Source organism: Typopeltis vanoorti, chromosome 12 (genome assembly GCF_054136105.1).
Source record: "Typopeltis vanoorti isolate ZY-2024b chromosome 12, IOZ_Tvanoo_1.0, whole genome shotgun sequence".
Taxonomy (NCBI): Eukaryota; Metazoa; Arthropoda; class Arachnida; order Uropygi; family Thelyphonidae; genus Typopeltis; species Typopeltis vanoorti.
In genome coordinates this window covers 97094919-97121856 of record NC_143560.1, presented here as the reverse complement: position 1 = coordinate 97121856, position 26938 = coordinate 97094919, and the positions used below count along the sequence as shown (strand labels likewise).

The 26938-nt window shown below is 37.4% G+C and overlaps 1 protein-coding gene across 4 annotated transcripts in view; it reads right to left on the bottom strand.

Annotated features, from left to right (window-relative positions):
- The window catches only part of LOC150101039 (uncharacterized), a 592625-nt gene that overhangs the window by 270619 nt on the left and 295068 nt on the right, over positions 1 to 26938 (bottom strand). For all 4 annotated transcript variants that reach the window (XM_090401634.1, XM_090401633.1, XM_090401632.1 and 1 more), the window contains exons 14-15: positions 7054 to 7187; positions 2799 to 2875 (exon numbers count right to left, since the gene is read on the bottom strand). In XM_090401634.1, the coding sequence (XP_090257760.1) occupies positions 2799 to 2875; positions 7054 to 7187 (211 nt within the window). The remainder of the gene's footprint in view (positions 1 to 2798; positions 2876 to 7053; positions 7188 to 26938) is intronic.

The following is a 26938-nucleotide window of genomic DNA, read 5'->3' as shown; positions in this document are numbered from 1 at the left end:
TATTGTATCTCAAACTTTTAATAGCTGATCTCTCAGAATGAGAAATGTTATCAGAAAGTGGTCTTGCATGATTTATTGTGAAAATAGCTTCCATACCAAGAAGGATTGCCTCTTGGATTGGTAATAAGAATGCTGCTTTTTCTATCTTCGTTAAGAATAGTTCTTTAGGTATTGAAGTAGGAGCTATAACAAAATTGAGACCTTATGCAAGTACTTTCTTCTGCCATTGAAAGTGGATGGGAAGAATTATTTATTACAACGTTTTTTAAATAGTTACCATAATATTACCATAACAAAATTTTGGAACTACTAAACACTGACACTTACTCTGAACTAAATAGTGATCCTACAAAACAACTATACAATAGGACCAACAATTTACTGAAAACCACGTCAGAATTACCAAGAAACATCCGTCTTTCCCTTAGGTCGATTCATCCTCTAATCCCTAGGTTATATGGACTCCCTAAGATCCATAAATTAAACTCTCCACTAAGACCTATCATTGAGGATATAAACTCCCCTACTTACAACCTTTCAAAATACCTTGCATCCTTTTTAAAAATCCTTTGTGGTACTTTCTTTTCTCATGTAAAAAATTCAGCTGATTTTGTCTCCAAAATAAAAGACATCAAACTCAACACATCAGATTTAATTGTAAGTTTCGATATTGTTTTCCTCTTCGCGAATGTACCTACTCAAGAAGTGCTAAACCTTCTCCAGAAGAAACTATTCAAGAAATTTTTTTCCTTACTTTCTCACTGTGTGAACACAGGATACTTCAAGTACGACAACAAGATTTATAAACAAAACTCAGGTTTAGCTATGGGCAGTCTGCTCTCTCCGATTCTTGCTGACGTATTTCTTAAGGATTTTGAAGAAAAAGCAATTAATTCCCCGAATCTTAAACCTAAAGTATGGTATCGTTATATTGATGATGTATTTCTCATCTGGGAACACGGTGTCAACAACCTCAATTTTTTTCTGGACCACCTCAACAAGTTTCATCAGAAAATCAATTTCACCTGTGAACTAGAATCCGACAACTGTCTTCCCTTTCTGGACTTAAAACTTACGAAATGCGCTGAAAAGATCAAATCTCCATTTTTAGAAAACCCACTCACACAGACAGATACCCTCATGCTTCTTCCCATCACTACCCTCCACAAAAGTTTGGTATTATTTCAGCCCTGGAACATCGAGCCAGATCTTTATTAACAGATGAAACAGAAATTGAATATGAACTCAATTTTCTTAAAAAGTCTTTTGTTAACAATGGATTCTCTCTTAAAAAAAAGATTAATAAATTTCTCTCTGTCCACCACTCAACTGCTTTTGAAGATTCTTCTCCACCAAGAGCTTTTATTTCGTTACCATACATCAACTCTCTCTCTCTCCCCAAAACTAGCCAAAATGCTTCAGAAATTCAACGTTAGGACTTGCTTCACTACGTGTCCTAAACTTCGCTCCATACTAAGTAGACCTAAAATAAAACATCTTCCTACTCAGTATCCAGGAGTCTACAAGATTTTGTGTGATTGTGGCAAGCCATACTATGGCCAGACAGCTAAATCCATCCTTTTGCGCATGGAAGAACACCAAAGAGACATTTCCTACAACAGAACCACGGCCAGTGCTCTCTCTAGCCATGTTCCCTTCTCTATCAACTCGGATGAAGGCCGCCAACACCTCGTAGACTGGCCACAAACTTCTAATATCCATGTATGCTATGATGAGCCTGAAAGAAGAATAACTGAATCTAGAGAAATATTGCTTGATTCATCTCATAATAACAGTCTTAGCTACAATATTTCTTATGCACACATTGCCACTATCCAATACTGGCGCACTCGTGACAGCTCATGCACGTAGTCAACTTCAGTTAGAACTCAAGCATGCATTCCTGTTTTTAAATGTACTTGTTTGTTTATACTAGATCTGTTAATGTATTTTATCATGTCTCTGTTATTTTTTATGTAATTCTTTGCCTGTGATACCTGAAGAAGATGAATTTCAATGAAACTAGTCGTATCGTAACACTAAACTTTTCTTTCTCGGTATAGAGTCATTTAAATTCATTTATATATATATATAGATATAGATATAGAAATATGTAATTAAATTTAATTTAACAACTTATGTTTAAATCAATCAAATATTTGATATTGTTCTCCCAGCAGCAAAATGATTTACCAAATATAGTAATTCAATACGAATAACTATTGTCTTGAAAAAATGCAGAGTTTATTTTTATTTAAGTTCTGTCTAAAAGTGTGTAGCCCGTGACGCTACCAATCATCATATATTGGCCCTCGTATAGAATGAAGTTGGTTACACCTGCTCTGGAATATTAATATGTTCCTTTTCTCTTCTCAATCAATTTATATTCAGTAATAACAATAAGCTAGGTTCTATAAACATTCTTTAAGGAATAAAAGAAGGAATTAAAAAATATGCATTTAGTTTTTAAAATGTGAAGTAAAGTATTAAAAGTCAAAAAAAAATAAATAAATAAGAGGCAATGTAAAATATACCATTATCTGATAATAAAGTATTTAGTGCAATACAAAATGGTTCAATGCTTTTTTTTTTGCTGATAAACACTCAACACTAATTTATGCTAATCTCATTTGGATTATGTATAATAATCAACTTTAAATTGATAAAGAGATATAGAGATTTACTGGAGGTAGGTAGTGAACAAATTGATGAATCATAGTTTAAAGTATGCAGAATCAAATAATATTCCAACTTCTTTGGAAAACAAAGCAAAAACCTTTGCTTAGAGTGATTTTTACCTGGTTCATTTCCAATATTTCTTTACATATGTTACTAATTTGTGCCTCCTTTTCTGGGTCATGAATTTCTTTAGATCCTGAAAAATGATTAAAACAGATAATCAAAATGATGAAAATGAGAGTCAAAATTCATAAAATTTAAGACAACAATGAATTTTTTTTTTAAATTATAAAGGTACAAAAGAACGAGTGGAAGGAGGAAGGAAAAAAATATCACAAAATTAAAAATTTCAGCTTCTCTATATATAAATAAATTTACAGGTTTATACAAGTTATGAGGGTAAATAATTTTTCATAAGTTATGTATTAGTGAATCAAATACCATTTGGCAAAACATTATACAGTGTGTTTTATTGAAAAACTTGCTATCTCAAAACAATTCACAAAACCAGGTAGTTTTAATTAAATAATAAAAAGGCAATTCGTCAAAACAAGCAGTTGATACAAAATGTTTGTCAGTAATTGTGATCATAAATTTAAAATTTTTAATAATAGTTTTATTAGTTAGTGAAAAATTTTGATAATTGGGGGGGTTGGGGGGATTTGAGTGAGTTTATATGAGATTATGGGGCATATGAGACAAAATGAGGGAGAAGACAAAGAGAGGTGGGGGAAGATTGCTTCATAGTATTTTTATCTATTTTGTCTTATTCTTTAAGCTAATGTAAGATCTGCGTTAATCTGTGTTATAATATTGGGAGTCGGTCCACTATAATTAATTTATAAATATTAAACACATTGATGACATCCAAAATTTCATTGTAGTGATGAAGTATGTTAATGATGATATAAAGCTTTTATTGCTATTATTGATAATGATATTAGGATCATTTAAAATTTTTTTCACTTTTTTGTCTTTTTAAGTTATTTCTATGTACCCTCATTGGTGCTTGACTTTTTGCATTATTTTCAATCTTATGCTATTATGAAAAAAATATAAATTAATATAATAAAAGGAAATAGCTCACGCAAGATAATTAATGAACTAAAGGTTTACAACCTTTTGTGAGCAGAAAATGCATAAAAAAATTTTTAGTACCATTATTAAGTTCAGTACTAAATAAAGAATGTTTTATGTACCTAATCCAGTCTGGCTAAGTGACCTTCCCATAATACAGCATTATGCATGCCCAAAAGAATGTGTGCTTTGCATTATTTATATTTGCATTATTTTAGTATATTTGCATATACTAAAACAACTGATATGAAGTCATGAACCTCTATATACAAGTAGCCATGTTGTGAAGATATTTCAGGAACTAACTTCATTTGCTTACACTTGAGTAAAGGATTACACTAAAATACAATTTCTTGCCAAGTATAATTTACTTTGTAATTTAGTGAAAAAACTTTCTACAACTATCCCTGATCCAGAATATTTAATATTAAGGTGAATATACCATTTTACTGTATATGGATATGACTTCTGCATTAATTCAACCTTGGGATCTTCCTGGTCTGGCTTCCACTGATGTGTGGTTTTCCATGGGTGTAGTTTCCTGCTGAAGTGGTCTTAATCATTGCATTCCAATGGATGCTTACCTATGGTATAATTTCTATTGACACAACCTTGTTCAGGACCTTCAGTGGGTGCTTGCTCTAGAAGACAAGCAGTTCTGCTTGGTGGCAGGTTTTTGCCTGTTGCTGAGTGGAACCACTACTGAGTATCTTTGAGTGGTCAAGAGTTAAGGAGTTAAAATTATCCTCTGGAGCTAATTTTTGGAGAAGTCTCTATTACTTACAAAGAGGAAAAACCCGTTCTGTATAGTGATCCTTCTCATAATGAAAGCAATATACATGTCCCAAAGGAATTGCACATTGCATTATGTGATACCGCAGCAATTGATGTGAAGCCAACAGCCTCTATATACAAGCAGATATGAAGATATTTCATGCTCTAACTTTGTTTGTTTATACTTGGATATGGACCTAAACAAGAATATAATTTCTTGTCAAGTACAACATATGTTATGACTTGACTTGACTTATTGCTCTTTACACCTATAAGGTGCATGAGGCCATGAGTTTAGAGTGCCATCCTCTTCGGTCCAGTGCCGCTTCTCTTGCTCCCCCCCAGCTCGACCATCCTATTTTGTTTTGTTCTCTGCATTACCATCTGGTGCCATGTCATTTTGGGTCTTCCCCGCTTCCTTTTACCATCAGGTACCCATGTCAATGTCATTATTGTGTATTCTGATATTGGCATTCTCAATACATGGCCTATCCATGTCCATCTGTGTTTCTTTAACTCTATTGTAATGGGTTTGGTTTTGGTGTAAATTTCAATATTTGAGATTTTATTTGGCCAGTAAATTTTGAGAATTCTGCAAAGACATTTTGTTTGGAAGGCATCTCTTTTATTTTCTTGTTGTTTGGTTAATTTCCGTGATTCACTTCCATAAAGTAATACAGATTTAACAATTGAGTTAAAAATCTGCACCTTTAAGTTTGTTTTTATATTGGATGATTTCCAAATTTTCCATAAAGTTTTAAATGCATAGCAAGCTTTTTTTTTTTATTCTTATTGCAATGTCTTCGTTGGTACCACCTTCCATGCTGACAGTTGCCCCGAGGTAATTAAAAGTGCTTGTCACTTCTACTTGATTTCCATTTATAAAGATTGGGTCGTTCTTTTTACTGTTGATTTTTAATATTTTGGTTTTCTTTTCATTGATGCGTAAGCCTATTTGTTTAGCAGTTTCCTCTAACTTACTTTACAGTCAAGTTACAACATACGTTATAGTTCATGTGAAAAAACTTTCTAGATCTCTTGAGATTCTTGATACCATTCAAAGCAGGGTGGTTTCATTGAATGGCGACCTCTCTCTTGCATATTCTCTTCAGCTACTGTCTCACAGGCAATTAGTTTCTGCATTATGTCTCTTTCTACAGGCACTGTTCAACAAAACTGGTATTCATCACATACCTCATTTCTACTAAACCTTTTACATTTTGACTGCTCACTCATCAATCCTGTTGCTTCCATGTATCCTTCATTTCATCTGCCTCAGTTTTATGGAACAGCTTTCTTCATTCCACAGGGACAACAACTGCCAGCTCTTTAAGAAGAATGTCAACAGATTACTTTGCTCTGACCCCAGTTTATATAAGGCATTTATTTGCTATAGGCCTTTCAGCCTCTCATATGCAATACATAAAAATGAACTTGTGATATAAACAGGAAATTTAAATGAACGACTGGGAATAAACAAACATTAATAATAACATTGGAATACATGGAGAGCATACTTTAAACATAAATGGTGAAACATTTATAGATTTTGCAGTATAAAATCACCTTAAAGTAATGAATTCCGTCCATAAAGATATACATAAATTTGCTTGGTGAGGAAGAGGATGAAAAATCAATTATAGATTATTTTAGATAAAAGAACAATTTTTTTTTTCAGATGTTAAGGTGCAGAGAAGCTATGAAATAGGAACTGATCAATCATTTCCTTGATTAAGATTACCACCTAAATGGCTACAGTTAATAAAGAAGCAAAAAAAGTATGAAACATCTTATAAGATATGATTATGAAATGATACAAATATACAGGTATTGAGCAAAGAATTAGCAAATGCTTATATTAAACAGGAGCCTCTGTAGCTCAGTTGGTATAGACAAGCATCTTGCACATCCTGTCTATGATGTGAGGAACCTTTATGAGGTTTTTCAACCAAATGGTGAGTTAGACGGTCTCAAATGGAGGTATTGGGTTTTTTCCCTCCCAGAAACTCAGGGTTTTTGTCCCTCAGAACAGGCAAACCAGCCTGTGAACATGCAGCAGAGGAAAATTAAGCTGGTTACATTCAATTTCCTAAAACCCCTAATCAAGGTAATCCATCTTGGATGGATGAGAAAGTGATGGACAGATGGATATATATTAAACAGAAAAATGTCAGGAGGGAGAAACAGAATAATATAATCTAAAAACAGTACTAAATACAACAGCAAATGAAAATCTATGAGACCAAAAAAATTTTAATACTTTTTTATTAAAAAAAAAAAAAATCAGAATTATATCACAAATGGTTAAAGCAATAAAAGATTAGAAGATGAAACAGAATACAGAAGAATAACAGTCATATCTAAAAGTAAATTCAGAATAAGAAAGACAATTGTGGAGCAGATTTCATTCTTATTTAGAATAAAAGTGATATTTAGCAATAATATACATGTAAAGTAAATTATAAAATTTTGAAACATCTAAGTACAGACCTTAGAGGACAGTAAATATAAGCAGTAACATACCTGATAGATTGTTTAATTCTTTTTCTGGCTTCTTCAAGAAATTCATTATTTCACAGATCATGGATTTTATATTTTTGTTCCATGTTGATAAACCAAACAGCTGACAAATTTTTGTGATATCATCTTTATTCAAGCTAAATAAAGAAAATTAAGATGAAATTCAGTACATTTTTTTTTGTAGTAAGTAGTTTATATAAAAACAGTTATCATTAGCCAAATAAATATTAACATAAATTAAGATCTTATATTACAAAAATTTGGAATGAGAAAAAAATAGGATTTTTGAAAATAATAGTATGGTGGGACATGAAAGTGTGTTTTGTGCAACAATCACTAGATATATGGGGATCCTTGATCTAGGAAACAACACTTTAAATGGACTGGCAACTGAGTTTATTATTTATTTCTTTATTTTGATGTGAAACTCATTCAAAATAGGATGTAAACCTCATCATCACCATCGTCAATAACAACTGCTCCAACAAAAACTGCCAGGACAGGTGAATCTACGCTTTCTGCAATCTTACATTCATTCTCCATGAATACTGTTCTAGCTCATTTTTTTGTTCTAAATCCTCTCTTATCTGTTCACTCCATCTTTCTGTGATCTTCCTCTTTGTGTTTTACTTGATCAAAGCAGGCAAGGCCCCAGGCTTCGATGGTGTCCATCCTGAATTTCTGATTAATAGCGGGCCAAATACTATAAAATGGCTCTGTGAATTCTTTTCTGATATATTATTGACTGGCCAACTACCTAGCCAGTTTAAGAAGTCAAAAATAGTTGCTATTCTTAAACCTGGAAAACTACCCCAGGAGGCAAAAAGTTACAGACCTATTGCTTTATTGAGTTGCACCTATAAAATGTTAGAGCGCCTTCTGTACAACAGATTGTCCACACCAATTATGCAGCATGTCCCGATTGAGCAAGCTGGTTTTAGAGAAAAATGTGGTTGCTGTGATCAAGTGCTCATGGACCTAACAGCAGCCTATGATACAGTATGGCATGAAGGTCTTATATACAAATTTCTTAGCATTGTCCCATGTAAGCGGACTGCACATTTAATTTCCTCCATGCTCACTGAATGTTTCTTTCAAGTTATATTAGGAAATAAAATGTCCCGACAACGAAAACTTAATAATGGTCTTCCACAAGGGTCAGTATTGGCACCCTTACTTTATAACCTATACACATATGACTTGCCTGCTACCATCTCACGCAAGTTCTGTTATGCTGATGACACTGTAATTGCCATTCGACACAAAAACATGAGTCAGGCTGAAGACGTACTTACAAAAGATCTGAAAACTATAGGTGAATATTATAAAAAATGGAGGTTTCAGCTCAATCCAGACAAAACAGAAGTATCAAGCTTTCACCTTAATAATCACATGGCAGATGTCACTTTACATATCTTCTTTGAAAGATGTTTACTATGACACAGTAAGTTTCCAAAGTACTTGGGCATTACCCTGGACCGCACGCTCTTACAAGAACCCATAACAACATAATACAAAAACTAATAGGCACGACATGGAGAGCAACAGCCGATAATCTGCGGATTACTGCTCTTGGTCTAGTTTTCTCTGTTGCCAAATATTGCTCACCAGTGTGGCTAAATAGCACACATGTTAAGCTTGTTGATAGCCAACTAAATAATTGGCTACAATTAAATCAACGCCCACACACTGGCTTCCAGCTCTTAGTAACATTGTTCCACCGAATCTGCGCAGGACTAAGGTTCTCTTACATGAGCATAAGAAAATCTTGGAGAACACAGCCCTACCAATACATTTAGATCTCCCAGACTTAGTGTACGACGACTGAGATCAAGACATTCACCACTACAATTAGCTACATTCTAACTTTGACTTGAAGCAAAAGTGGCAAGAACAGTTGGAGAGCCATACAGATGACAATTTAGACACAAAATTTTCTCTCAATGAATTACAAGAAAGTTTTGATGCCTGCTCACACCTCCCACGAAAATCCTGGACTCAGCTTAATAGAATACGAACTGGTCATGGTGTATGTGCAGACATGCTTTTTAAATGGGGTAAACAACCATCCCCGCATTGTGATTGTGGAGCTCAGAGACAAACTGTGAACCATATTGTGACTCAGTGTTATCTCAGAGCATATTCAGGAGACAAATTGGACTTTTAAGTGCTACACCCGAAGCTATGAACTATCTGACCAATTTGGATGTAACCTTTTAATTTTACTGGTTTTTAAAATGACTTTTGACTTTTAATTTTATATGTTATTAAAGAGTATTATACTGCATGTTTTGATATTCATGCCAAACGAATAAATAAATAACTTGATTTTCATTTCATTCATTCTTCTTGGTATTCTTTCTGAATTCATTCTCTTTACATGTTGAATACATTTCATGCAGGAGTCTGCAGTCTTCAACACTTTCCAGTTCAAATACATTCCTGATGTATTTCTTATTAAGAAACAAAGATGCAAAACTTTATTAATAAAAAATTCCATGTTATTAATGAATTATATGCAGACACCTATTGCACATTAATAATGTGAGTGGGCAAAGGTAAGATAATGTAAAAACTTTTTGTCTAGAGATCAAATCTGGAAATTGAAAGTGTCGAAGACAGGCTAAATCAGTGGAGTAGTTTCCCACTGGAACAATCCATTAACGACCAGTCCTAGTTTATCATTTTAAGGTGAAGTATATTAGATATTCCAAAAGCAGTTTTTCCCAATTACCATATCTTAACGTGCAACTGGAGCCTAAAGGGTGAACATGTCATTACTGGTAACTTCAGTATGCATCAGCCTTGGATACCAACTAATGTAAGCTATATTTGCCTCCATAGTGCAACTGGAAGAACACTGGTATATTATACCCTTCAATTGGAAAGGCCTAAATTCGATTCTTGTCTTACAAGAGGAATCCTTCTATTATTATTATCAACAGACTTCCATTGAGTCAACAGACTCATCATGAGAGATCCCATTTTCACATGCACAGCTTATTGTATCTCAACTTAAATGCATTCACTGTCCCTGCACTCACCACATTCTCAGACAACATTCCAATCACCCACCACTCTCCATGCAAAAAAATCTACTCCTCACCCCATTGCTCACACCCACCTTATACAGCTTCTATGGATGGTCTCACATTCCCTCCCCTATCTCCAGATATTCTATAAAAATCTCATCCATATTAATCCATTAATTACCCCTTACCAATTTATACATCTCGATCATATCTCCCATCTTCCTTCTATCCTCTAGGCTCTGTAATTTGCATTCCCTCAATCTCCTCATATTCCACATTCCAGAGGCCAGAAACCAACTTAGTCAATCGTCTCCAGACCCTCTACATTTCATCATCCTTTTGAAAACCTGGCAACCTAATCTGAGCACAGTAATCCATATGTGGCCTGATCCAACTTCTATATGTCAGTGCTCTCTGCATCGTTTCCATCATCCACTGTGTCTTCCTCATAATTTTAGCAGAATGTCCACAAAATATCAAGTCTCCATCCACCACAACCCCCACATCCTCCAAAATTATCCACCCAATCCTATACTCTGCATCCCATCTTTGCTTCCAAGTTTTAAAACCTTACACTTTGCAACATTAAACTGAACCCCCCCCCCCCCCGCACGCACACACATTTGCCCATTTAGACAGTCTATGTAGGTCCTCTTGCAAAAGCAACAATATCTGCTCTACTTCTCATAACTCTCCCCAACTTTGTATCATTTAAACCCTTCCAATATCATTTACAAATTAAACAACAATGGCCCCAAAATAGATACTGGGGGGAAATGCCACGAGTCACTTTGCTCTTCTGGAATATCATTATTTCAAAGTCGAATACAGAAACTATAAAAGTTTCATGCGAAAATTTCTGGTCAGTGGTAGGGTGAGTTTGTCACTGGGTGGAGCCAATCGCCTAATTTTTAGGGAGACCTTTACTTAACAATGTCTCTGACAAAAACGAATGAGTTTGAAACAGCTGTCAGACTATCGAAACCTATCAAAATGAACCAATAGAAGGCAATATATGGATGCTTTTAGCATTCGTGCTTTTCCTATTAGATTCGGCTAGGGCAACTCATAGAAATGAATTCCTGCAAGCTCTCCAGTCAATTTTTGCACAAAACGTTTATAGTTTCTGCATGAAACTTTCATAGTTTCTGTATTCAGCTTTCGAATGATGTTGGATTTAATATCCACATAATTTATATACTATTGTATATGCACACCCATTGTCCAGTGTATTTGTCACCTTGTTATAATAAATAAGTAAATTGCTAAAAAACGTTCTTCCTTTAGTAAACCCATGCTGTCCATTAAAGAGAATTCTACTGCTGTCCACCAGTTCTAAATCCTTGTCCTATCTAGCTTCTCCAACACTTTGACCACAACTCCAGACAAGCAGATTGGTCTATAATTCAAAGCTTAAGTCTTACTTCCTTTATGAAGTGAAACAATTTTGTCATCTTTCCATTCCTTTGGGACCCGAGCTGATCTAAGATTCATGTTGAAAATGTACATTAAAGGTGTTAACTCCCTGGAACATTTCCTCAAGACACTCGGTGATATACCATCAAGTCATATGGGATTGTTGAAATCAAGTTAACTCAATTCCTCATATACCTCCTGCTCAATTACCACCTGTGATTCCTCCCCCATTCCCACTGCTATCAAGTTCTGCATTATGTTACAATCACAAGGATGGACAATGAAGTGCTCAATGAGCAATTAATGAATTGCTCATTTAGCACTTCTACTATATCTTCCTAAATGTTCATCATTCTCCTATTATCACTGACCAACATTATCCTCCCATAATCATTCTTCTTTCTACTGGCCACATATCGAAAAAAAAACTCTCTAAGATTTCTTTTAGCATCATTTGCCAACTGCTGCCCATACTGCACTTTTGCTATCCTTACTAAGGAAGTTAAGTAAGTCACCTTCCTTGCTTGCTCTTTGTACTCCTCATGTAACTGATTATCTCCATTCATCATGTGCTACCTCCACAATGCCTTTTTCTTCAGAATTGCATGCTTCACCTATTCAGTCATCCATTTCATACCTCATCATCATCATCAAATTCCTGACATGTACCCTCAAGAGGTATACAGAATATTATGATAGTATACATGAAGAAATTACATCATCACTAACTTCCAATCATTATTTGGAGGAAAAACAATTTTGGAGATTGATTTGGAGGAAAAACAATTTTCCTCCAAATCAATCTGTTATCTGACAAGACTCCAACATTATCAGATCTTATATTTCTATTTTCTAAGGCACTTTAACTGTATCAATCCACCTATATCTCAGTCTTCCTCTGGGTCTTTTTTCTTGCCAACCTGCCAGAGAACATTTGTTTTGCTAATCTTACCTCTTCCATTCTGTTTAAGTGACCATACCATCTGAGATTAGCTCTGATAACACATTCCTGGATGCAAATAATGTCCAGTTCTTTCCTAATAGCCTTGTTTTTAATATGATATTGCCATTGATGCCCATCTGTTCATTCCCTAATCTTTCTCAGTACTCTCATATCTGTGGTCTCAATTCTTCGGGCAAGTGTTTTATTTCTAACCCAGCTCTCAGATCCATAATTTAAAATTGGTTTGAACACTGTCTTATATATAGCTTATTTAGTGTTTTGACTAATTTCTTTCATATTCCATATAAATTTATTCAGTTGATTTCCTAACATACCAGGTTTTTTGATTCTGTTGTCTATTTCCATATTTAATTTACCATCTTCACTAAAAATTGTGCCTAAGTAGCTGAAATGTTTTCCTTGTTCTATAGGTTCTCCATTCACGATCCAGTTGATATTCTAAATTTTTTCATATTTCCAAGATGCAATCTTGTCCCAGTTCCCTGAAGAAAAGCTATGTTTTATTGTTCCTCTATTATTACTATTATTATTTCAGTAACCTCCATGGAGTTAACAGACTAATTGTGGGAGGCCCACTCAACTAACAACATGTCTATCATAATAAGAAGTTATTTACACTACCTGCATTCACAAAGCACTTCAGCAGTGCATTCCACTCGTTAACAACTCTCCATATAAAAAATCTACTCCTCACACACTTCTTCACCACATCTTTATACCACTTCCAAGGATGGCCTCTCATTCTTTCCATCTTAACATGCACTCTTTTTTAAATTCTTTCTGTATTAATCTGATAGAATCCCTTAACTAACTTGAAGGTCTCTATCATATCTCCTCTTTTCCGCCTATCCACCAACCTCTGTAATCCACATTCCCTCAAATGCTCTTCATAACCAACACCCCAGAGTTCTGATATCACTTTGGTCATTCATCTTTGGATCCTCTCTGGTGTTACTGCATCACAATGAAAACTAGGTGACCAAATCAAACCACATATAATCCATATGTGGTTTGACGAATGCTTAATATAGAGGCACCACCACCACCTACCTCTTTATCCCTACATGCCAATGTACTTTTTATCATAGCAGCAATATGGTGTGCAGTCTTTGCAACACTTGTGATGTGCCCTCAGAAATTCAGTCACTGTCTACAATCACTCCAAGATCAAGAATCTCATCTACTTCCTGAAGTACAGTTCTACCAATACAGTATGTAGTCTTATATCTCTGTATCCCCAAATATAACACCTTGCATTTATTGACATTAAAACAGCCGAACTCATTTGTCCAAACTAAAAGTCTATTCAAGTAGAGAATAGATTCTCTACTTCCTGTAGAAAAGTAACATCAGTACTACTGATAATTCTACCAAACTAAGCATCATTAGCAAACATTTGAAGATTCCCAGTCAATCCACATGAAATATCATTAACAAATAAGTTAAACAGTAGGGGCCCAAGAATAGAACCCTGAGGTATGCCACTGGTCACCTTCCTTTTCTGAGACCCTGCTCCATTATACACAATTTGCTGATGTCTTTTAGAAAGCAATCTTCAATCCATCTAACCAAACTGCTATCTAATTCCATCTTCTGCAGCTTATACACCAATCTGTCATGTCGTAATCTATCAAATGCTTTTCTATCAAAAATAATAAAAAAAAAAAAATCACTGTATATGAATCTCCATTATCCAACACATTCATCACCTTAACATAAAACATACACAGATTGTTAAAACAAGACCTGCCTTTCACAAACCCATGCTGACAATCATATGGATTGAACATGTAAACAAAACAGCCAACACCCAACATCCAATTGGGAAAAGAAGGCAGGGTAGACTGGAACATAATGAGACCGGAACAGACCAATATGGTCTATACCCGTAATTAGTGTTATGATGATGATGACAATCACAGAATCTTATGTCTATCAACCCAATCCTGTATTCTATTTCTAACCAATTTTTCCAATCATTTGATCATAACTGCAGATATACAGATTTTGATGATATTCTGATTGTCAACTAGGATCAATGTTCTCTTCTCAGGTTGACTTTCAGGTCTAGCCTAACCTGGCACAAGAACCCACAAGCCCACAGTCATTCAGTCTCAAAAAAACTTGGTATTGTTTTTTATTCTAAACAGCTCCCAGCTCCCCTCTCCTACTCAACTCCTGATGCTTTATAAAGCCTCAAATCTGCCTGAACTTAGAATACTGTTCCCACTGTTAAATCGTGAATGAACGAGTTCATGAAATGAATGCTTTTCATTCCCAATTTAACAAGTTCGCCATTTCCCAAATACTAAGTGATAATCAGAATGATGCTGTTTAAGTAAATAATGTATTAAATTCTAACTCTGTAAATTTCACCTACAGCTTATATGTTAAAAATGTGTACTACTCGATGTTTTCCTTGTGCCTTGAAATAACACCAATGGATCTAGATACTTTTATTTAGAACTTAATCCTATTATTGGTAATACTGCTGCCGGCTATGATCGTGTGTTGAATTTTCAAAGTCACGCTTGGGTGTGGAACTCATCTGCCAGTCGCTTTGATAGCGCTGCTCATCACGTACCAGTTCTGTCTCGATCACCAGAGTCCTATTTGGCGCTTGTGGCTTGCGATACGAAAGCTGACTTGATATGCGAGTACATCCAATGAGTGGAGATAGCAGGATATATAAAAATGAATTACCTGACCTGGGAGCACTCTCTTGTTTCTGATTTTCACCCTAGATGTGTCATTTTGGATAGGGCACAGGCTTGCAGGATAAATTTTTTTTACTATTGTTGCATCTTACTGATTTTTGTTGTATTGTACTAACTTGTTCTTTTGCATTTTATTTTACTAACCTTTAACTTGCTGGTAGTGCTTTAAGCTACGGGAATAGGGTCACAAGACTCTTCATTTTTTTTTTTTTTTTTTTTTTAGACGCAGAGACCAGAAATGAGCAGAGTGATCTCCATCCCCCCCCAGGACTCGAACCTTAGGAGTGGAGATTCCAGGGTTGGAGGACCCCAGAGTATTGACCAAAGTCCTAAAGGAGCTCGTAAGCGTTCAGAATATCTTCTCCTTCACCACCTACGGAGGAGGATGATTCTGTTCGTAGTGAAGAACGTGACGACAAGAGGCAAATTTATGGAGGGCTTCCAAGTTCAAGGGAAGCAACTGATCCCCTACCATGGTGGGGTCGCAAGTACAGCAACTCAAAATCAGCCGCTTCTCTACGGAGTATTTAGAAGCTGGAGAGGACGTGCTCACGCAAGTATTCAGCAAGTGGGGGAAAGTGAGTAATATCAAGAAGCGCGTCTCCCAAGAAGACCCTGCCTGGTACTCCGGTGAAGTCACCTTTACCATGGACATGCGACAACCTGTGCCAAACCTTGTCACCATCGGTATGTCACATGTAATGGTGAATTATCCCAGAGTGCAAAGACAGTGTTTGTGGTGTGGCTCCATCGAACGTCTGGAGAGTGACTCCCTCCCGAGCCAAGTGCTTCAACTGTGTTGGTGTTGGACATATTTCTAACCAGTGCCAATACCCCTGCCGAAAGTGCAACAACACAGACCACAAGGTAACATCATGTCCTCTGCACACATTTGCAGAGCAGGTAGGGGTGCCCATTGAAGCACTATCCCCGCAACCTACAACAGATGCTGGTGAATTTCCGGTACTCTCCAACACCAGCTGGGAGAAAACTTTCACACAGATGGTCTTGGGAAAAATCAAGAAGCGTCTGACAAGAACAGAAGAAACTGTTTCCTCCCCCCAGCAACAACATCAGCTGAGGAAACATTCCCCCCTCGGCTACTTCTATCATTCCTTTACAATCAACGAAGGAACAACATACAGCCGAGGGTAAAAACGAAGCTGAGGATAGCATTCCACCAGCTATTATCCCCCCCCCCCCTCAACAACAGAGGAAGCTTCATCTGTCAATGCTTCCCAGACCTCCCCCACAGTAGCCAGCATCCCCACTGCAGAAGAGAACATGAAACAAGGGGAGCAACATCTTCCACCTCCCAAAAAAAAGGAAAGAGGCAGCTTCTCCAAAACTGGAGAAAAACATCCGAAATCGCCCCAAGAGAGGTTTGGATTCGACAACATCACAGTCCGAGATGGAGGTGGAAACCTCCTCTTTTCATAAACAAAGTGTAGACTCTAAAATTCAAAAGCTCACCGGCTCCCAGTTCAATTTGTACGATTACAAAATAAAAGACAATAAAATCGTCAGTTTCAGAATTATTAACACCCAACATGAGTTTGAGGTTCTCTCGCACTCACACACAAAACTAGAAGCCGGCTTGCAGGATGCGGGATATTCTACCCCCCACACACACATAGATTGACGATCTCACAAAGTCAGAAGACTACGCATCAAAGATCTAGGCTGGGTTTAATTACCTAAAACACCGTAATGCTGCCACCCTTCAGTGACAACACAGCTTCTGTGTTGCCTCTCAACATCAGAGGGCTCCATTCAACACCAAAACAAGAGGAGGTGTGGAAGCTCATGCTAGCCCACAACATCTGGCTCTTGTTCCTGCAAGAAACACACTTTTTTCACTACAAAGATATGCAGGAACTGAGCCATAAGTATCCTATACCATCATATTGGAGCTTCGGCACAAGTAACAGCACCAGGGTCGGGGTACTTATAATAGCCCCCCTCCTCGGAGCCTTCCATAATATCCAGAGGGATACAGAAGGGAGAGTTCTCGCCACTGACTGGAAGTACCGGGGCTGTATCACCAGGTACATTAACATCTACACCCCGGTAGACCAAACTTCTAGGTCAAGATTCTTTCAGTCACTCCACAACTACCTGTATGGTGCCCATCATGTCATCCTGATGGGGGGACTTCAACTACGTGGTGGACCAGGCCTAAAAGTAGGGGGTAATCCAAACTCAGGTACAGCTGGCTACAGGAATTTGGAAATTCACCTCAGGAACCTCCAATTGACAGACATCTGGAGGGTTCACAATCCCTACTGTCGGGATTACACTTGGACAGGCCAAGGCATCGGCACATGGATCAACCACCTCTATTTGTCACCTTCCCTTGTCTCCAAAGCCGAGACAATACGGCACGTTCCAATTAATTATTCCATCTTGGACCACAAATTAGTCATGCTCAGTTATCATCCATTAGAAGCTGTAGATGTTGGTCGGGCCCTTGGAAGTTACCACCTGACTTCCCATCCCTATTCTCGGCCAAGCTTAACCAACTGTGCTCCACCTGGTGCACTGCTGGCTGGGACTGGGACGCCTGGGCACGACTAAAACTTACCATCAAGGAAAACATGATAAAATGGGGCCAGGAACGTGCCTTCCTCAGAAGAGCTCGGCTGCGTGACCTCTACAAGGAGAGAAGCTGGTTCGTGGCCAGCCAACGCCAAGGCTTTCCATGTCACAACGGCATCCATGACATTAATCTCGATATTGATACGGAGAGACAAAAGCAGGTAAAGAAAAGAACATTAAGATCCGTCTCCACCTCCGCTCGGAAGACAGGCAATCAGCCGTGTTTTACAACAGGCATTTCATCAACTTCCGGCAGGAGCGAACCATTACCATCATCATTGAAGGCAGGTGTAATCACACCACTACATCTGACATCCTGAATGCCTTCTGGGGTACTATACCAACATCTATCAAGACAACAGTACCCCCAGGATTACTCCTGTTGGAACATTGATCCCCTTCCCTGCGCACATCCAAGCAGGGCTGGATGCACCAATTGCAGCGGCCGAAATAACATCAGCCTTTAAGCAATGCCGTACAAAGAAAGCACCTGGGCCAGACGGATTAAGCACAGAATTCTACCGAGAGGCCTGGGACCACATCCTCCCCATTCTCATGGCAATCTTCAACATCTTCCTTACCACTGGAAACATGCCACGGGAATTTCTGGAATGCCATACAGTCCTCATCCCAAAGACCAACAGGGACCCTTCCAGCATCAAGAACTGGTGCCCCATCAGTCTGTCGAACACGGACTATAAGATCCTTGCCCATGTTCTCAACGACAGACTGAAAATCGGGATGAGGTATGTCATCGTACACAAGTGTATGGTGTTCCTGGTCGGTCGATGGAGTTCAATCTCATCTTCATCAGAGAACCGCTACATCTGGTTAACATCAAAAAGTATTCCATGGAATTGTTGACTGTTTATCTCAACCGAGAGTTCGATAGCGTCTGGCACTCCTTTCTCTTTAACATCCTGGAGAAAGTCGGGGTCAGCGGTGGACTCCTTAACAACATTAGAGGAGGCTACAACAACAGCTCCACTCGTCTCCTCATTAACGGACACCTATCTGACCCCATTACCATCCAGAAAGGGGTCAAACAAGGGTGTCCCCTTAGTCCACTGCTCTTCGCACCAGCCCTTGAGCCGTTCTTACGGGCTGTCAACAGTTCTCGTGCCATTAGAGGAATTCCAATGCCTCTCACCACAGATGACTCCAAAGTGATCGCTTACGCAGATGACATGGTGGGCACCTTTAGGGAAAATGACTCCATATGGAACTTCTTCAACATCTTACAGAAGTTCCAAGTATTGGGGTTAACATCAAACCCCCGACAAAACCAAAATCAAGACGTATGGAGTCTGGGACCTGAATAACATCCCTGCATGTCTCATCCCTACTGCCGACCCCCTCACCATCTTGGGGGTCCTGTTTGCAGAACAGCCCATGCTTAACATCAAACATCTTGACAACAACACCATCGAGAAGCTCAAGGACTGGAAAAATTGACAGCTGTCACTCTCCTCCAGGGCCTCTGTCATCAAAACCATCACATACCCTGTGCTTCAGCACGTCCTGAACATCATCAACATCAGCGAGGATCAGGAAATCTGGCTCTATAGGAAGCTCCTGAAGTTCTTTTGGGGCAATCTATGCCAGGAATTTGAAATCAAGATTCTTCAACTTCCAGAGAAGCTGGGAGGTTTCGGCCTCCCCTCCTTCAACATCAGATACCTAAGTAATACCACTTTCCATCTAAACAGGATACTGCAGACTGAACACCCCTGCAGCTATCCTGTGCAGTATTTCTTGGGTTTCAAGCTTCTGCTTTTTGGGATTCCAGTCCACCAGGGTCCCAAGGCGAACATTGTTACAGAAGATTACAACAGACTGTGCCAGCTTATGCAACAACTCTGCTCGTCGGATGTGAATACCGCCGGAATCCGGAACAGCTATACTTGGTACAGACATTTCATTAACATCCTCTGTACCAATGTTCCAGATCTGGGGATCAACAACAACAACGAGATCCTCTTTGGCCACCTCTCCAAACATCAAGGGAACCCGTCGAGAAAGGACCTGGCATGGAGGATTGCCTACGGACACCTTCCAGTCAACATCAACATCTGGCAGTTCCACAACACCTGGAACCCCTTTTGTGACTTCTGCGGGAGCTTGGACACCGTGGAGCATGCCTTCTACCGGTGTCCCATTTCCATCTTCATCTGGAGGAGGAGGTTAAGCGACGTTCTCCACATCGCCCTCCTGCTGCAGGAGTAAGTCATCTTCCTGCAGTTTGCTCAACCAGCAAACACCAGCAGAAGTTAGTGGTATTTATAATTAATGAGCTTAAATATCACATCTGGAAGGTAAGAAAGAAATTTTCTAACCCTGCTAATCCTCCCAATCTGTTGGATCTCTCCTGGATCGTTCTTTACAAGTTCTACAGTTCCTTGAGGAGGTTTTTACATCTCTAAAAAGAGGCTTTGGGTGACACCAAATTTAAGAACAAGTGGTGTTCACGTCCAATCCTGTGTAATGTCAGAAATAACACCATCAAGTTCTGCCTGCTGCTGCTGCTGCTTTAAGATCTCCATCTGCAGCAGCAGCTCCATTTCAAGCCATTTCCTAGGTCTCTGCGTCCCCCCATGAGTTTTGTTTTGTTCCCTGGTCTCCCATGGAGGTAGTTTGGATGAAGAACCCCAGGCAGTGCAGGCCTACTTGAGGCAGGTCACCTGGGCACCGGCTACCTTCATGGTCCTTTCGATCTTCTGAGCCAGGCAAATCTGCGGGGTGAACAGTTGTCATCTGATAGCTTGGAGCTAGCAAGATGTGTAATATGAGCTGAGGCCTATTTTTCCTTTTCCCTATTCTCCATCTCCCCACCTGCCCTTCCTATCCTATTCCCTCTCCTCTCCTTCCCCCCCCCCCCACCCCACCTTAACCTCTGTCATTTCCCTTCCCTTCTTTCTCTTCTCTACAGGGCCACTCTGACCCTGCCATTTTTTTCAATAGGCCGATGATGACCCCCCTCACTTCCACCCCCCAGGTGGACTGCTGATGTTCGTATCTCAGAGCTCTCGGCATGAGTCGCATTGTTCTATGACTTAGAGTTGGTACTACAGAAGCTGTACTTCAACAGAGAAAAATTAAGTCCAAGCAGGCGATGTCGAGGAGCACTCTGAGATTTCTAAAGTCATACAGCCAAGTAATCCAGAAATCTACTGTGATGAAAGTCTATGCTGATATTGAGGAAGGCCCTGTGCAAGGAAAATTGAGAATACTATGCTGGCCAGAGAGCAGTAACAGACAAGGAGCTGAAGAGACTATTTAGGGACACTCGATTTGCTTCTGAGGAATCGCAATAGAAGTTGATGTTATCCAGAACCTAGATGTGTTGTAAGTCGCCTGATTGCAGTAAGAGAACTTTGATTCAATTTTGTCTCTGCCTTAACTAGGGATTGAATAATGTTAAATGAATAGGTGCTTAATTAATGGAAAGCCAAGACATTACTTTGTTCCGAGTGAACATATCTAGAACCAGAAGTCATTACCTGTGATTGTATTATCTGGATTAATAGTTTAGTCTATGAGAGGAATGTTCTTAATCTAATAAGACTGTATGTCCTTGAGAAAGTGTCAGAATATATATTTGAGTGAACTGCCTTATTACTAGAATTTGATATATCTTGTAGTGTGTATTCTAAGGTAAAATAAATGTCCTTTGTTTTATATATAATCACGTGCTTGCCTGAATTCAATTCACTGTACCATTCATAAAATTATTCGGATCTTAGCAGGAACCCAAAGTGATAGGAAGGATTGAGTAACCTCAGCCACTTCTGTATCAAGGAAAATAATTGAGATATTTAAAGTATCTTCAGCTTAAAGAAACTAAAGTGTTATTGTACTTATTGATTGATTTTTCCATGAGGTTATTTTTCATACCATCTAGGTATAGAGTGGCACAGGATAATATAAATTTTCTCTATGTTAATAAGGGAACAAATTAATTAATGAGAATCTGTAGACCAATACAAATTAATAAGATGTATTTCTCTACTAACTTCTGCTAAGTGCAATACCACTGGGATAAGTATAGACTGCTGCTTATTTTAAGACTAGCTACAAGGATTGAGATATAAGAATAATTGAGGATCAATAAGACTCCCCAAGCATCTGATATTGTTTAAGGAGTTACCACAATATACATGTGTAAAGTAAAAAAAAAAAAAAAAAGGGGGGGGGGGTCACAACACCACATTTGGGGTGGTGCACCTAGAACATTCCTCAGAATGGCTGACTATATTCAGAAAAGCACAATTCACTTAATCTCACTGACTCTCTTACGGTCACTTTCCCATAGATGCTTCTTCACTGAACTGGCCACTACCATTCTTACACTTGCCTTTTATCATGTATGAATACAAACCACTGCTGTTCAACACCCACAAGTTCCAAACCTACAGAATCAACCTCTTATCTTCCTTCTTACACCTCTGCTCTTTGGAACAGTCTCCCTCATATAGAAGACCTGAGGATTGTAATCATCGGGAAAGAATACAATCCTCAGGTCTTCCATAACACATCAACAAATTCCTTTCTTCTTTGTAACCACTTGCTCACACATACACAGAACACTCATGTGGGGACATTCCATGCACCAAAACTATAATATCATCATCAAATTCTTGCCATGTACCCTCAGGAGGTGTATAGAATATTATGATAGTACTACATGAAAAAGTTACATCATTACTAACTTCCTATTCAACAAATGTCTTCCTATTTAATATGTTGTCTTTCAAGACTAATATTATTAGGACTTATATTTCTGGCTTCTAAGGCACTTTTTACTGTATCAATCCACCTACATATTAGTCCTCCTCCTCTGGTTTTTTTCCTCACCATCCTGGAAAAGAACACTTGTTTTGCTAACCTTTCCTCTCTCATTCTGTTTATGTGACCATAACACCTGAGATTAGCTATGCTAACACATGCTGAATGCCAATAATGCCAAATTCTTTCACAATATCCTCAATTTTTCATATGATACTGCCACTAATGTCATCTATTCACTCTCCTAATCATTCTCAGAACTCTCGTATCTGTGGTCTCTAGTCTTTGTTCATGAGTTTATGCCTTAGCTCTCAGATCCATAAGGTAAAATTGGTTTCGACACCGTCTTGTGTACAGCTAGTTCAGTGTTTTGACTAATTTCTCTCCTATCCATATAAATTAATTCAGTTGAATTTGTATTATACAAGGTTTGCTAATTCTGCTGTCTATTCCATATGCAATTTGAGCTCTTCACTAAAAATTGTGTCTAAATAACAGAAATGTTTTGCTTGTTCTTCAGAATGCAGTTAATGTCTTCAATGTTCTACCAATTTTCATTATCTCTGCCTTTTTATTGCTGATTTTCATACCATATTTATCAGCAGTCATTTAATTTATTCAATGAATTCTGCAAACTAATACTGGATTTCTTTAGAAGTATAAAGTCATCTGCATAAAGTAAAGACTGAAATAAATATCTTCATATTAGTTTTGATATCACTTTCCTTCATAATGTGATCCATATAGATTATAAATAACAATAGAGATAATCTACATCCTTATTGCAAACCTGATTTAACACTAAATCATCTACCTGTAATTCCTTCAATTCTAACTCTTACAACACAAACACTAATCTCATATAGACTTCAGTATTGCTACATATAATGCCCTTTTACATCATATAACTGGAGCTTTCCTCTTACCACCTTGTCATATGCCTTTTCCAGATCTACAAAATTTAAATACACGTTTGTTATATTCCTAAAAATCTGATCCTGACAACCTCTATATGGCCTGAATCCAGCTTGTTCTTTACCAAGCATCCCATCCACAATTTTTCTTGGCCATTTCTCAAGTATACTTGCAACAATCTTACTAGGAGCACTAAGTTTGGAAATATCTCTGTAATTCTCATATTCAGTGTTATTTCCCTTTTTTTACAGATGGGTACTATGAGCTCTGCTTAATCATCAGGAATTCATCCCTCTGACCAGGTCTTCTAAATTATGCAGTGTAGCCACTATATATTTTTATATCCCCATATCTGAGTATTTATGATTGAATATTATATATTCCAGTTGCCTTTCCACATTTCAGGATTTTGATGGCTTTTTCTACTTATAGCACTGATATGTATTCTTGATTGCTTTCCTGTTGAGTGTTTTCTACCATCATACAAAAATGTCTCAAAGTGAAAATCTGATCCTGACAACTTCTATTTGGCCCGAATCCAGCTTTCTTTTTCTCCAAGCTTAAAATACCACTATTTTTCTTAGCAGTTTCTCGAGTATACTTGCATAAATCTTACTAGGAACACTCATTACGGAACAGCCATTTCTCTGTAATTTGCACATTCAGTTTCATTTCCCTTTTCAAGAATGGGTACTATGAGAACTCTACTTCATCATTCAGAATTTGACCCTCTGACAAGCCTTCTGAATTATACCTCCATACTTTTATGTATCAAATATGGAGGTATACTTTTATACCACCATATTTGAGCATTTCTGATTGAATATTATCTAATCCAGCTGCATTTCCACATTTCAAGTTTTTGATGGCTTTTCTACATCTAGCAGAAATTGATTGCTTTCTACTGATTGCTTACCTGTTGAATTGTTTCATTTAGCAACCTTTCTGCTACAGACATCTAGAATTTACTATACATAAAAAATTACTATAGACATCTAAAGTATTTTTATCTCCAGTTTTCATATCACCTTTATAATCTCTGATTCCTTTTACAGTACTCTTTCCTCCATTTCTAAGCTTTTTCAATAGCCTCCAGTTTTTCAATAGTTCTTACTAAAGTCTTCCCATCACTTTTGTTTAGCTAGTTTTAGACAGTTCTTTATTTTCTTCTCTGTATTCTCTAAAAACACAGGCTAGCTTACTTGCCACGAACTTTCAATACTTTCTTCTTTTCCTTGATTGCCTCTTTAATTCTTGAGTACTTCTGAGTATTCCAGAACTTCCATGGAGTTGTGATTTGTCTACTCTTGTAGACCACCTCACCACATGCTCCACTGGCTGAATCATGTTTTCTTTAGGGTTTGCCACTGAATCTCCAATCTTTTGTTCTTATCTTCAATCACGTTCCATTTTTCTTAAATAATGTATGTGTATTTCAGTCTACAGTCCACCTCTGAAAGCTGCTCAACTTTGATTCACTTTAAAACTTTCTTACAAACTCTTCTTTTCAATATGATATTTAATCCTGTTCAACACTAAATGGTGATTACTTCCAATTTCAAATCCTCTATATACTCTTGTGTCCTGAACCAATGACAAAACATTACTATCAATAATAACATAGTCAATGAAACTTTTCTTATTCCTTGCATCCTCTCTCCATGTGAATGTGTGCACGTTTTTATGTTGGAACGTGGTGTTAGTAATAACTAGTCCATGTCCTGAACAGAAATTCAGCAGGTACTTATCATTATTATATCTGCTCTTTGAACCAAATTTTCCCAAAACATTTCTATATGTCTAGTAATCATTTCCTACTCTGCTGTTTAAATCTCTAACAAAGATCAACTTTTCCTTTTTGTTGTGCAAGCTACCTAATTCCTCCATTGTATTCTTAGTAGACTCTTCTGCATCATTCACCATAGGCAGAAATATGTCTCATTGTCCAGTTCTCCATTCTGATATTTGCCCACATCACTCTACTCAAGTAGAGTGATGCCTGATATTCAACAAGATAATCTCCATAGTTAGTGTGGAATGCTATAGCCACTTTTTTTTTTTCCCTGTTTGTAATCTATGCCTGAATATAACCATCTTGTATTTGTTACTTAGAAAGATCTCACCTGTTTTTGTCTTCTTTATTTTGGTAACACGTACCAAGTTGATCTGTTAGTACTTATCCAATTCTTCTTTTGCTAGTTCCATTATTTATCAGCTATTATATTAATTTTATAAAATGTACATTGTCATGCAAAAATCGCATTGATGATTAATAGAAAATTTAATCATACTGAGAAAGATACAAGCATACACTGGCCACTGAAAGGCACATTAGTTTATAAAACACTGTCTTATAGCAAATCATTTTTTTTCCCTCCCACTTCTGGATGCATGTACTGTATCTTCCAGTGTATAAGACGCACTTTTTTACCTTAAAAATTCATCTTAAAAATGGGGTGCGTCTTATATAATGAAGGTAAAGATTGTTTCCTCTTTTCAAAGTCATATGCACTCCCTTTAATGTTCCAAGATCTTTGTAGGCGGTTAATGGCACAATCAAATTGATGCGTGACCTTCAAGTGACTTCTAGCGCATCATTGGCTAAGAACAAGGAATCCCTATTCAAGTTTCATATCTTATCCGAGTAATTAGTTACCGATGTTTATCAGTATTAAGTTGACGTGTTGAGATATTTTGTGTTCAGTTTGATATTTCCCCGTAGATTTTAGTGATGGGAAAAAACAGGCAACATTCATATACTTCAAGTTACAAATTGCTGGTTGTAAAATATGCGGAAGAACACGGGAATAGGGAAGCCGAAAGACATTTTGGACCTCCGCCTACAGAAAAAATGATTAGAACTTGGTGTGATCAGAAGGAGATTTTGTACAATTTGCGTAAAGAAAAGCGCACGGAACGTGGAAAAATTGTGAAGTGGCCAGAACTAGAGACCAAAGTTTTGAAATGGGTGCAAGAAAATCGGCAAAATGGCATTGCTATTTCAACAAAAATGATTCGTACCCATGCAGTCAAAGTAGCCTGTGAGCATTGTTTTGGCTTAGGTAAAGTTTAGGTTTTTTCCAGAAAATTGTATTAAATTTCTTGGGTGCATCTTATACATAGGAGTGTCTTATACACTGGAAAATACAGTGATCATTTAATTATGGTTTTATGAAGTTATGTTTGTAAATTATATAAACAAAGCATTTATTTGCATCAAATATGCATACAAAAAATTCAAATAATTTTTGTAAACAAAAAAAGTTATTTTGAATGCATTATAAAGTTTAATGGAATAAAAACAGGAAAAATAAATAAATGTGTTAAATCAATCCTGTATTTTGTCTCAGTCATTGAGACAACATCAGGGAAACAATATTAAAATTATAAAAACACAAACAAGCACAAAACAATAAGTGGAAAAGATTAGACTGAAAGTCTATGGGTATTGCTGGCTAGCC